Here is a 13,730-nt window from a genome sequence, read left to right on the forward strand (position 1 = left end):
CAAATAAAATAATAAAAAATATATATATAATAGAAAAACTAAAATGTAATTTCACTATTTATGATTCACAGAACTACTTAAAAATCAAGCTTAATACAATCAAGTTAGGGACTGAAAATATATTTTGTTATTCACGTGAAGTTCAGTTCGAGTTCAGTCTGATCCAACCTTTGAACATCTCTACATTGGTGAGGAATTTTAGGTATTAATTTATTTGTTTTTATATATATAAATTATTTTATAGCAAAATTTAATTAATTAATTATTTTTATATCTTGTGTCATGTGATTTAAAATAATCAAAACAATTGCCTTCCTCTAATGTCTCATGCAATGTTTACAAATTTTGTATACGATAAATTCGATTTGAATAATTTGATTTGTCAAACTTGAATAGCTTGTTATCTATCTAGTCTCATTTTCAGCAGTGATATGGTCGATTGTCCTGTTACCGGTTGTCTTCGAGCTTCAGCAGTTGAGCATCACATTCCGTTGATGTATCTTGTTTTGTCCATTTAGGACCAGAAATGGATTCACTCAATTTTTTGTTATTTCAGAAGGGAGTGCTGTGAGGGGACCAAATGTTTCAACAACGTTGCAGACATGAACTAAAAGTTTGTGTGAAAACTTAAAGAGAATCTGGCTCAAATTCAAATCACATGGTAATGATTACACACAGAACATATGATATAGACTAAAGGGAGATGAGAGCACATATGGTTTGTGTCAGAGTGAGCAAAAGGAGCGCAGTAGCAGCAAGCGTAGCGACACTTTTCCACAAAGATGAAAAGTAGAGTAGTCTGAGCTTTGCCATCCAACCATGACGTCGAACCGAGTTGTAAGCATTGAGGTCCCTAAAAGTCTCCGAGTAACGATTATTCTCCGTCGGGGGAATATGTTTGCAGAGGTCGTTGAACAAAGTCACCACGGCCGTGTGACTCCCCAACTGGTTGATGATAATCCTTTTCCGAACAAGTAAGTCCACGTCATCACTAGATTTTATGAGATATTCCATTAGAAAAACATAGTCACAGACGTGGGTTTCTTCCGGATAGTAGCTCTGCTCCCACCCCATGATGTTTCGGAAAAATGGTTCCGTTGATTCATCCAATTTCAGTGGAGGAATACTGAGCTCACCATTAGTTTTGTTAAATTTATGTCCAGCAAGCACCTGCTTGAGCTCACTCTGAACTTCACACCCGCTTCACGCAGTAGAGTTGCACTGTATAAATATTTACCCTGGACTCGACCCGACTCCAGATCTGAATTTTCTTCTGTCTTTTGGCCCGATGGAAACAATGAAGAACATTTGAACATTGGTTTACAGCTAAAGGATTTACTATTGCTTCCAGGGTTTTGAAATGAATGTTTTAGCTGAAGTGTTCTAAGCAAATCAGTAAAATGCTTAGCACCCTCCAGCTTGGCTATAAAATCAACATGAGGTTGGTTTGGTTGAAACAAATCATGGATGGATATGTTTTGGTTGAAGTACTGGTAGAAGAAATTGCAGCTGAGATGAATAAACGAAGGGTGATGATCGGGATTATTACCAAAGGCAAGATCATATATTTGTTTAAGAACAAACAAGGGAAGTTGATTGTGAGCCAAGAACAAGTCTCGTCTGATATCATATATCTTCCCGGGGCTATCGAAGACGAAATCGATTTCCGATTCCGGCTGACCTTCCTTGTGATAGATTCTCAAGAAGAGTTCAATAATGAAGGCTGCATCCGCTAAAACCATCTCTATGAACCACTGGAGGTTGTCGTCACTCGGCGGTATGTTCTGTTGGATTTGGTGTGCCTTAAAATCGCATCTCCGGTAATATGTTTCTTCGTATCGGCTTCGGATTTCGGGTGCGGAGGCTGTGATCAGTTTGCAAAACTCGTTCAAGCTAGCACCGACCCCAGGTCGTTGGAGGAAGGAGGCTAGATATATTCGCTTCTGCAATTCCATGGGCTCTAACAGAGAAGTGTAACAACGAAGGGGGCCGATTATGACGAATAGGGGTCGGTAGGCTGCTTCATTTACTCGACGGAGCAAAGGGTTTACAGAGCGGATTATACAGTGTTGCACGGCGGGACGCTTTGAACTCTTAACGAACTTTAACGTGGATTCAATATCTTTCGCCAGATGGTCTAGATTTTCATCGGAGGTGTTATTTTCTGTTCCAGGCTCATGGTTCTCCATAAGTCTATATTTATTTTTTTCACATCAGACAGATAAGAAGACAAACATAATTATGTTTTTTTAATTATTATATTCAATTTATTGATCGATTAATTTAAATTAAATTTTTTATAATTTAACAACTCTTCCATAGTTAAGAGTAAAATATAATAAAATAAACTACTCAAACAGTCACTTAATTATGATAGGGATCTAATTTGATTAATGATCTATTAATTTAGTTAATTATGACACTTAGTTATTTAAATGATATAAATCGAGTGATCCTTCATTAACAGTTCACAGAAATATTAACGTGATAATTAAATAAATTTTTATAGTTACACATTTAATCCTCATTACGTATATAATTTATCAATTTATTGAATTGTATTAAAATTAAGAATAAATTAATAAATTATATAAATAATTAAGATAAAATATGTAATTATAAAAAATTATTTAACTGTCACATCAATCATTTTTTAATGATTAAGTATTGATGATTTAATTGATATTATTTAAACAATTACGTGACGTAATTAATAATTCTTTTAATTCAATGATCTAAATAAAACCTACTACAATTCAAGTGGGTTATCTAGTATAATATCATCCATGGGTGAGAAAAAAACTTAAGAGTCACCTTTGTTTATCACTTTCGCATCTATCGTATTTTCACATTAATTTAACCCTCAAAGTTATTTAATTGCATCATTCTATACCCTTCCTCCAACTTAAAACCCTAAATTATAAATTTTAAATTAGTGTTTAGAGATAATAGGGTTATAGTACTTTAGGATTTAGGGATTATAATTTAGGGTTTTAAGTTAGGGGTAGAGCTATAGAATGATGCGATTCAGTAACTTTAAGGGCTAAACTGATACAAAATACGATAAGGGCGGAAGTGATAAATTGGATCTACTATAGGGACAAAAGTTACCCTTTTACCGTGAGAAAAATTAGCAATCAATTTAAAGACAAGTCTAGATGAGCTTCTGTTTTCAGCAAATTAATGATGCTGTAAAATTGGTTCCTAGTATAGTTCGGGAATTGCAAGTGAAATTTACATATTGTTCTATTTTATTAATCTAAAACAATTAAAAATGGTTTAAAATTACTGATAAATACAGGGTAAGCAGGAAGGTATGCTATACTTCTCAAAAGATAATTTAGATTGAGATTTTAAAAACAATATTATCCGGAGAGAAACATAAACCCCAAGTCCATACCATACAACAGATCTAGGATGCCACAGAGCTGTTTACAAACCACATTTTGATGCTAATTTGGCAATTAACTTTGGAAAGAAATTTAAACAAATTACAAAAGAAGAAAAAGAAAAGGACCAAGATGTAAGAAAACATCACATTATCTTGTAATGTATACGGATCTCTCCTTGTCTATATATGAGGAAGGGAAGGATAAAGTTATGGTTTTTAATTTGTAAATTTCAAGGTTTTTCTGTCGGTGGTCCAGCTAAGCAAATAAATTATTCATGATAAAAGAAGCAAAACCAATCTGAAAAAAAAATGTAGGAAATCACCGAATACTTATACAAATTTATCAAAGAGAAGAGAAAAAAAAGACAGGACAGAGTTGGTACCTGTTGTTTTGAAGGAAGTCAAACACTAGCTTCTGCACTGTCCGAAGAACACAGATGGACAAAGGGAGAAGACTGAGGGAATAAGAGAGCCAGGTTTCCCTTCCCCGGAATGGCAGGCACATTATATAATGCCAATGGGAAGAAAATATATAATTAATCCATTATTATTTTTAATTTAAAAATAAACAAATATTATAGCCCTGTAGGCTAGTTGGTCATAAAATATTAGTAATTAATATCTAATTGACCCGCGTCAATGCCGCTAAGCTGTTTACAAACCAAACGTAATACCCATGAGAGAAGAAGACAACCTTATACGACCAATTATCAGGTTTAAGCATGAATCAAATCACTTCAATGATAAAGAAATAATAATTATTTTTTGAGGTTCTGATTTCGAACATTAGGAATTTTGGGGTTTTGAACGTTCAATATCAAATGATTGAGAATCAACTATTTAACTGCGGAGTGAAAAAAATTCATTTATTAAGTCCAGCGAATAAATTAAAAAACTATAAAGTTAAGTCATAAAAATAAGAGAAATAATAAATTTTAGTGATTAAGTTTGTAATTTACGCTAGTAATTATTATATCTGATATGCGTCCACCCGTCCACATCATATACTTCCGGCTCGTGAAATCAATGGAAGATTCCCCGTAAATAACTCCCCCTTTCCTTCAATATTTTATTGGGTAAAATACAGTCTAACTCATTTAGTTATGTATTTGCTAATAAATGGGTTACTTATTTCTAAAACTTGCAAAAATATCACTGACTCTTAAATATTAGACGAAATATTGATGTGGCCTAATATTATATCAATTTTTAGTCTCCAAAACATATATATTCTATCATTTGGTCCTTATTTGAAAAAATCAAGTAAATTTAACTCTTCATATTTAAAAATTCTAACAATTTAGTCGTTGTTCTTTTGTCATAAATGTTATCTTACTTTCTTAATATAATAATAGTTTAACAATAACTTGTTCGTTGTTTTATGGCAGAATACATTTATTCAAGTATTGTTTTAGTCTAATGAATTCATTTGGTTAGATAGTATCATAAAAAAAATACTAAATTCATGTAATTTTTTTAAAAAAAAAGTAATTCATTTATTAACCAACACATAATTAAATTATAAAATTGTATTTTTTCTACCACAATTCTTTAACCAAAATTACCAAGCTTTTGGTAGGGTTCTCTGTTGACGTAAAACATGTATGTATTTTATGCTTGCTTGTTTGATTTGTTAGAGATGTATTATATTTTTTTTTGGGTTAAGTAAAGTTTTTATTCATCCGAAAGAAAACAACAAGCTGCTACAAGGAACATTACAAACAGCTAAATCAAATCCCAATCAAGACACAACCTCCTATTTACATTATCCAATCTGTTCAAATGACACCTATACAATTTGATTCTAACAGTCTCTCTAACTCTATTAACAATTACCTCAGTTGGACGGATCACACCTCTAAAAATCATGTGATTCCGTTCCTCCCATATAAAATAAACAAATCCAGTCCAAGCTAGCTTGAGAATTTGAGTTAGAAGAGATTTACCTTTCAAATTCAATATCAGCCAGCGCAAAGCGTCATTCCAACAGTGCAGCACCTGAAGCTGAAGCCCACAAGCTTGCAAAATAGCACCCCAAACCTCTGTTGCATAAGAACATTCCAGGAAGAGATGATTACTGGATTCCTGTCCAACACCACATAACCCACATACGTTATCAGTCACCATGCCAAATCTGACTAATATGTCCTTTGTTGGCAGCCTATCAAGAATCACCATCCAAGCTATAATAGAAAATTTGGGAATATGAGCTGCAAACCAGATAAGTCTATGCCAATCAACTTTGTCCCTCCTATCACAAACATTATCCCAGATCCAACCATCTTTGATCCGTGTCAAATTGATAGCAGACCAGAACAGTCTCCTAGCTTCATCCCTTAACTTTAGCAATTTTCTGAGAATCCAGCTAAAATGGGTTTTGCAACCAACATTCCAATAATCCATAGTTTTGAAGCAATAACCTTTGATCCATGCAATCCACAAGGAACCATCATCAACAAGGATTTTCCTAACAAGCATAAGGCAACAAGCCTTGCTCCAATCAGTTAACTTCCTCTGGCCCATACCACCTTCAGATTTTAAACAACAAATCTGACTCCAGCTCACTCTGGTCCCCTTGCTGGAATATCATTTCCCTTCCAAAAAAAACCTCATACAAAGCTTTTCGATGTCCTTAATAACACCTTTTGGCAAGACCAGCTGTCTACTCCAATAGCCAAAGATGCTAAACAGAACAGATTTAACAAGCTGAAGTCTCCCCCCAAAGCTTAGGTGCATGCTAGACCAAACATCAATTCTGCTCTTAATTTTAATAAGTAAAGCCGAGCAGTCCCTACTTGTAAGTTTCTGAGTAACCAAAGGCACTCCTAGGTATCTAACAGGTAGCTGGCTAATTTTAAAGCTAGTAGCTAATCGAATCTGCAACAGACTATTCACAGACACCCCACAAGCAAAAAACTCAGATTTCATAGCATTTAATCTTAAACCAGAAAGTTCATAAAACCTATCAAGAATGCTAACAACCCCCATAACAGAATCAAGAGACCCATGGCAGAACAGGAGCAGATCATCAGCAAAACAAAGGTGGGTAAGACAAATTTTCTTCCACTTTGGATGAAACCTAAATACACAATCCCTTGCAGCAACATTCAGCAGAACTGAAAGCACATTCATTACAATAACAAAGAGGTAAGGAGACAATGGATCTCCTTGCCTCACTCCTCTTGCTCCCAAAAAATACCCTACCAAACTACCGTTTAAAGAAATAGAATACCTAGGAGTAGTCACACAAGTTTTTATCCATCCACAAAAAATGGCAGGTAAACCCAAAGCTTCAAGAACATTCAATAAGAAATCCCAGCAAACTGAATAGAAATCTTTTGGAGGTCTATTTTCAAAGAAAATCTAGGAAAAAGGTTTTTCCTAGAGTATCCCCTAACAATCTCCTGAGCAAGCAAGGTATTTTCAGCAATATCTCGACCTTTTACAAATGATGATTGGTTGTGAGAAATCATACCAGGAAAATAAACTGCCAGCCTAGTGACTAAAATCCTTGTAATTGTTTTGTAAATTACTGAGCAGTAAGAAATAGGCCTAAAGTCCTTAGCCATACAAGCATTCAAGGACTTAGGCACCAAGGCAATTATTGTGGCATTAAAAGTAGACAAGAGAGAAGATGAATGAAAAAAATACCTTATAGCATTCAAAAAATCTTTACAAACAATCTCCCATGCTACCTTGAAAAACCAAGAAGTGTAACCATCTGGCCCTGGGCTTTTATCCTTTTCCTGTATGAAAAGTGCTTCCTTAATCTCCTTATCTGTGATCTCACCAACAAGGGATACATCAGCTCCATCAGGCAAGGAGTAATCCAACAGGGATTTCAGCCATTCTACAGAACAGCCCTTCACCAAAGGGTCAGGTGTGCCAATGAGACCCTTGAAAAAATTAACAAGTTCAGAAGCGATGCCATCAAAAGATTCATGGAACTCCCCATTCTCATCTTTGATCATTATGATAGTATTCTTTTTCTTATTTGACTCAACTCTTTGATGAAAAAATTTAGTACTCATGTCGCCTTCCTTCAACCAGTGAGCTTTTGCTTTTTGTCTATAGAACTCAGATTCTGCAGTTTCCAATTCAATTAATTCTGCCTGAACCATTTTCTCTTCAGCCACTCTTCTACGATCAACATGGCCAAGATTATAAATCTGAATCGATTCCAGTTCAGCTCTCTTAGCAATCACTCTACTTGAGATGTCAGAAAAATAACTCTTGTTGAATTCCCTTAACAAAGGCTTTAGCCTTTTCATCTTACAGAAAAGAATTTGCATCGCATTTCCAGCACACTGTTCTTGCCAAGAATCCCTTACCACCCTTAAAAATTATCATTTGCAGTCCAACAATTAATAAATTTAAAAGGCTTAGGCCTATGGACTTGGACACTCCTTTGAGACCAAACTATGCCAGGGGTGTATCATAGACTCCCTGATCTTGGAACTCCACAAATGAATCAGGGAACTCCAGTAACCACTAAGAATTTATAAGAATTCTATCCAGCTTTCGAGACAAATAAGAGTTTTCTTGCTTATTTGACCAGGTGAATAGGGGGCCTGAAAAAGGGTGATCCTGCAACTCTAAATCCACCAAGCATCCTTTTAAATCATCCATATCAGAACTGCTATGCACCCCCAAAGAGTCAAAAATCTGAACTTTCTTGTGTATTGGCAACAACATTGAAGTCACCCCCTATAAGCCATGAGAGAGAACCAATGTCAGCTTCAAAATTCTTCAAATACTCCCAAAGATCCCTCATAGTTAGTCCATTATTACTGCCATACACAGCAGTAATAAGCATGCTATAACCAGCTACATCTCCAGCAATGGTAAGGGCCTGATCACATCCTCCTAAGAAAGTAAATGTCAGCCCTTTCCTCAACAACACCCAAAGTCTACCTCCATCAGAAAAATCATAATTAGCAGCAAAATTCCAATCAGCACTCAAGACTTCAAAAACCTTTGAGAAATTAGCACTTCGAACTCTGGTTTCTATAAAAAAATAACATCAACACATAAAGCCTCCAATCTCCTTATAACTCTTCTCAGTTTAAGGCTATTATTGATCCCCCTAACATTCCAAAAACTAATAATCATTTGTTAGGAATATGAGGGTCTCCACTACCAACACCACAAAATACCTCACTCTTAGCTTTATCCAAATGTTCTTTCTTTTTTGTCTTGATTTCATTCAGGAGTATAACAACTCCCAAGGATGCTATCCTGGTCTTCCTTGGCCCATCAAGAACACCTCCTCCAGCAAGAGACTCAATTTTACTAGAAGAACCAATATTATCCTTCTTTTTCCCCTAGCCTTTTTCTTTTGATTTAAGGAATCCTGTAGAGATGGAAAATCTCCACCAAAGTTTGTAGCTATAGGGTTGATTTTATCTCCAGCAGTAACAATCAGATCACCACTACCAGAAACTTCCTTAACAGAGTTAGTAATAACAGCATTCCCAGGAGAATGGGAAATAACACTTTCCTTTACCTCAAGTACACTACCTTGAGAAGCAAGATCAGGCAGCAGCTTAACCTGATCATCTTTCCCAGGAATATCTGTCGTTTTCTTTTCCACCTTCAAAGTGGTAGCAGTAAGTTCCTGAAGAGCAAGAACATAAACTTTCTCAACAATACCCAGTTGCAAACTGGTAGCCCTCTGCATCTCACTATTTGGTAGAGTCTTCTATGTAGCAGAAGTAGAGGGAGCCAAAGGTAAACTAGAATTGCCAACCACCCCATCTTTGTCAGCATAATCAGGAGCACTTGAATTCACATTCTTTCTCCAAAAATGAGTTTCTTTAGTTTCCTTAGTTTTCGAAGGGCCTTTTAGCACTTCAACACAACTACTTGCTAAATGGCCAAAAGTATTACACTGTAGACAAATCTTAGAAAACCAAGGAGTATACACTCTAATTTTTGCAAAAGAGCCATCCGTAAGACTACATGGATCACCTCAGGGATCACTGCCCCAACTTCAACCTCGACACAAACTTTGGTGAATTCGATCCTTTCCTTTGAAGCAGTAACAGAATCCATATACAATGGATTACCCACAACACTTGCTATATAACTGAGACCTACTCGAGAAAAAAGTTCTAAGGGAACATTGTACAGCTGAACCCAAACAAGCATGCATTTAAGATCAAAATCAAGTTTCCTTAGGTTCGGTTCCCATTTCCTTAACACGAGAGGCTTGTTTTGAATGTGCCAAGGGCCATTCTCAAGCACCCAGTCTCTCAATTCCGAATTATAGAATGAAAAAACATAGAGATTGTGCCCAACCAAGCTTACCTTAACATGCAAAGCTTTCCCCCACAGAATCTTTGCAATACGCTACATGGAGCCAAAATTAGGAGAGTCTCCAATGAATTGCCCAACCACAGCACAACCCCATTCAGCGATTCCCTCTTCAATTACATCAATAGGAGGCTTTACAGTAGAAATACCCTCCAACAATTCAGGCGGAAAATACTCTAGGGATTGCTCTTTCGTTCCTCGAAAAAGCTTTCTCCAATCGAGTTCAGAAGACAAGGGTTCCATAAAGTTCAAGAAAGAATTGAGAAACCAGAACAATTACAACCAAAATCAGGAAGAAAATCCAGCAATCAACAGCGAGGAAAACGAAGATCCGAGTGCCCATTAGACCTGCTATCAAGCGCCCAGAGCAGTTCCATCGCCATTCAAAATCAGTAATGATTGTATCCAGTTTAGTTTCATTCCAAAAGGTAATTTTTAAACAATTATATTATTGAATACATCACCATTGTAATATTTGTAAACAATTATGTATCTGGTACAAGTGTAATCTAACACTTCAAATAATTTGTATACATGAGATGAGTGATTTTAACACTTTAGTGGAGGCGATATTTTTAGGGTAAATTACGTGTTTTATATCTAAATTATCAGTTTTGATCCATTTTAGTATCTACTTTTTTATTTTTTTCAAAATCACATCCAAAATTTAGTTTTTGTTTCAGTTTAGTACCCTTGTCCAAAATTTAACGTTAAGTTTTGAAGAAAAAATTGAAAGCTTAGGTACTAAAATAGACCAAAACTGATAGAATATGTACTAAATGCGTTAGGTTTTAAACAGCGGGGTACTAAAATGAAATAAAAATAAACATTAGGTATGGCTTTTAAAAAATTAAAATTTAAGTACTAAAACAGACCAAAAATAATAGTTTAAACACTAAAGGCATAATTTACCTTATTTTTTTTATTTATCACTTATGTCTGTCACACTTGTTACGTTGACTGTTCAAGTCTTTAAAAGTATCTATATTGTAAGTGAACGTTAATCGATCTTTGAAATATGTCTTTTTTAATATAAGAATCCTGTACCATAAATCAATATAAAATTTATGAAATTGAAGCTAATAGTATTAAAAAAATAGAGTGGTTAGTGTGCCCTACCAAACATTTTCTCCTATGGAGAGTATAAATGATAAACGCGTTTACTCAGATGTGAACAAAACTAAAGACGAGGTGTAAATCAAAACTTTAACGTACAAATGGATGAATAAAAAAGAGAAGAAATTTGAATACGAGGTGCAAAACCAAGACTTTAGTATCTTGAAGGAGGAGAGAAGGTTCCTTATTATATAAAGAATGTAGCACAAGGAAGCATCTGGGCAATGGGCTCAAATCGAAATTTCGGCAACTTTTTTTTTCATTTTTCTATAGCAAAATATTTGCAGAAATTAATGTATATAAGACTGAATGAATAGGCAACCATCGTCATCAGCAAGAAAAGCTTATTAGCGTAATATTCTCCCAGAATCACGCTACTGCTTAGCCTTGGTGATATCCCAAGTATTTTATCCAAATATGGAGCGGCAACAAGGAGAAGTGTTGGACGACGAGTATCTGGCCCTAGAACCTCGCAATGTACGTGGGATTCAAGGTAAGTCCGTCACCGCACCTGCGGTTCAGGGAAGTTCCGTCACTGCACCGGCGGTTCAGGGTAGCTCCACCACTGCACCGGCGGTTCAGGGAAGTTCCTCCACTGCACCCGGGGTTCAAGGAAGTTCCTCCACTGCACCCGGTTTAGATGGGCGTCCTCTCATCGCTACATGGGCATTTATGTCTCCAGAAGTTGAAGCCATATTTAGGGCTCGTGGAGTTACACCCCCATGGGAGCAGTGATGAGCTATTTATGGCTTCTTCTATCGTCCTTGTGATTGTGATGTTCCGTGTCTGCCTTTCATGTCTTCTTTGGCTGTTGGGCTGGACATTATGTTGTATGTTTTTTTGTCTTTCAAAATTCAATAAAACTTAAAAATTACAAAAACAGATCATTTTCAGATCTTTATTGTATTAAGTACCATATTATTAGTGTTATTTATATAATTAGTATGAACTGAGTGATATTGGTGATAAAGAAATTGTTATAATTCTTTGAAGTTTCGGATTCGAGCGTTACAAATGTCGGTACGTAAATGTTCAATGTCAAATAATTAAAACTGTCAAATAATTGAAAGTATCTTTGAACATATACACTTATCTTATATTAATAATTTTTTATATAATAGCTTCAATTTCTATTAAAAAGCGATAAAAAAAACCATTAGGTATTTCAAAAATGTAAACATGAAGTAAATGTTAGTAAAATACATCGATATGAAAGAAATAGAAATTAATCTTTACTTAGACGATAGTAACTGAGGACAATTAGATACCTTGACCTCTCTCTCCAATAGCCAATTTCTTTTACTCTCTCTTTATATCATAGAATTTTTTTGAGTACACAAAGGTAGAAAAGATCTAAGCTAGTTTACTATGTTTCCTCTTCGATCGTTCATCCATAGGTTTCCTATCTCCGCCGGAGGGTCTTCAAAGTTGTGGAGTCCGAATGGGAGGTTCCATGTCATCTTTGCCAATCCGTCGACAACTTCGTTTCGTTCTCTCGGAATATGTTCAAAATATAACTGTCACTTTTGCTGAATTAACCAGACGACATGTTGTACCATCGGTAATACTCTATCCATCAACGCACATTGCATCAAAAGTTTGAATACTTCTTTATTGTCTGTCTCAACCATGACATTTGTAAATCAATATTCCATGTCATTTCAAGTCCCACGACCACTCCCTATAGTTCTGCCTCTAGTACTTAACATTGTCCTAAAGTTTTTTGGGAATCCCATGATCCATTCACCGTTAGAATCTCGTAGAGCTCCCCCACAAGCAGTAACTCCTATATCTAATTTGCGAGCTCCATCAATATTCAACTTCCACCATCCCTCTGGGGAGGCTACCATTGTTGTTGTTGTTCGTGATGTATTCCTCGTTTTATTGGTCGTAGTTGATGAAGATTTAATGCATGTGAAGCTTCCATTTGAAGTCGTATAGCCAATTGCAATACGCTCTCAGTCTTAGTAAATTCAGGGTCGAATATGAACTTGTTTCGACGAAGCCAAATACTCCATATAATTGATCCAAAAACAAGGTCACACTCCTCTCGTCCTCTCGAGAAATGGCTTGGTTCTTGCAAGTTGGTCTGTATCCACTCATCTATTGGCATTGAGCAAAATTCATCGATCTTCTCTGGTTTAATTAATTCGCTCCATGTTGTTCTTGCTATGAAGCATTCTCGGAATATATGAGATGTTGTTTCTTTAATAGCACCACAGCAGCTACAGGATGAATTAGCCGAGAAGTGTCTTCTGGTTCGTTCTACATTTGTCATTAAACGATCTTTACAAATCAACTAAGTAAACATCGAATCCTCGACAGTCCTCTATAACATGAGATGGTTTTCCACACTGGTGATGTCGTGTTCCCTGTAGCTTCTATCCGTCGGCAGTAAACACTTTTTAACGTGAACTTTCCATTCTCCTCCCATCTTTATATTGGTGTATACGCCCCTCCATTTTTCAATGGTGGTCTTATAGCCGCAATACTTAATAAAGCTGCCTGGGGTCGGTGATTCCAAAGTAATTCCCATTTCCAATCTCCATTTAACCCCACCTAACCCCACCATGTCACGCACTGTAATTTTGCTAGTGTCGTTTATTCCTTCCCCAAGTTTAATGTCTTTCAATGGCACAATCTCTCCTAACCAAATATCATTCCAAAATTCAACAGATTTTCCATCGCCTAAACTCCAACGAATGCCTTCTCGGATTTCTTGCCAAAGTGTACTAATGTCTTTCCACAAACGAGAGCTTCCTTGTCTTGTGATACTTTCCGGTACTAGTTCTCTGACTTTGTACTTTGCTCGTAATACATTTGCCCATAGCTGGTTTGAGTTAGCAACTAGTCTAAACCCTATTTTAATAATAAAGTCTTCATTTCGAGCATGTAAATTTCGTAACCC

General features: G+C 35.9%; 1 protein-coding gene and 1 pseudogene across 1 annotated transcript; both read right to left on the reverse strand.

The window, feature by feature from the left end:
• Positions 1–684: 684 nt before the first annotated feature.
• LOC120187961 lies at positions 685–2,189 on the reverse strand (annotated as a pseudogene).
• A 2,876-nt stretch (positions 2,190–5,065) lies between these two features.
• Positions 5,066–7,662, reverse strand: LOC120187962. Its single transcript, XM_039191538.1, has 4 exons — positions 7,043–7,662; positions 6,007–6,623; positions 5,338–5,919; positions 5,066–5,094 (listed from the first exon to the last, which is right to left on the reverse strand). Exons 1-4 carry the CDS (start codon positions 7,660–7,662, stop codon positions 5,066–5,068), a joined length of 1,848 nt encoding a protein of 615 aa, XP_039047469.1.
• Positions 7,663–13,730: the final 6,068 nt, after the last annotated feature.

This window comes from Hibiscus syriacus, unplaced genomic scaffold, assembly GCF_006381635.1.
Source record: "Hibiscus syriacus cultivar Baekdansim isolate YM2019G1 unplaced genomic scaffold, ASM638163v2 tig00116925_pilon, whole genome shotgun sequence".
In the NCBI taxonomy this organism is placed as follows: domain Eukaryota; kingdom Viridiplantae; phylum Streptophyta; class Magnoliopsida; order Malvales; family Malvaceae; genus Hibiscus; species Hibiscus syriacus.

What these genes read in the sequence shown, in the direction of transcription:
- LOC120187962 (XM_039191538.1), bottom strand. Translation starts at nt 7,662, where the DNA reads ATGAAAAGGCTAAAGCCTTTGTTAAGGGAATTCAACAAGAGTTATTTT. An exon ending in GATTTTTTGAATGCTATAAG is followed by an intron (nt 6,624 to 7,042) that starts GTATTTTTTTCA and finishes GACTACTCCTAG; the next exon opens with GTATTCTATTTCTTTAAACG. An exon ending in TAAGGACATCGAAAAGCTTT is followed by an intron (nt 5,920 to 6,006) that starts GTATGAGGTTTT and finishes TAAAATCTGAAG; the next exon opens with GTGGTATGGGCCAGAGGAAG.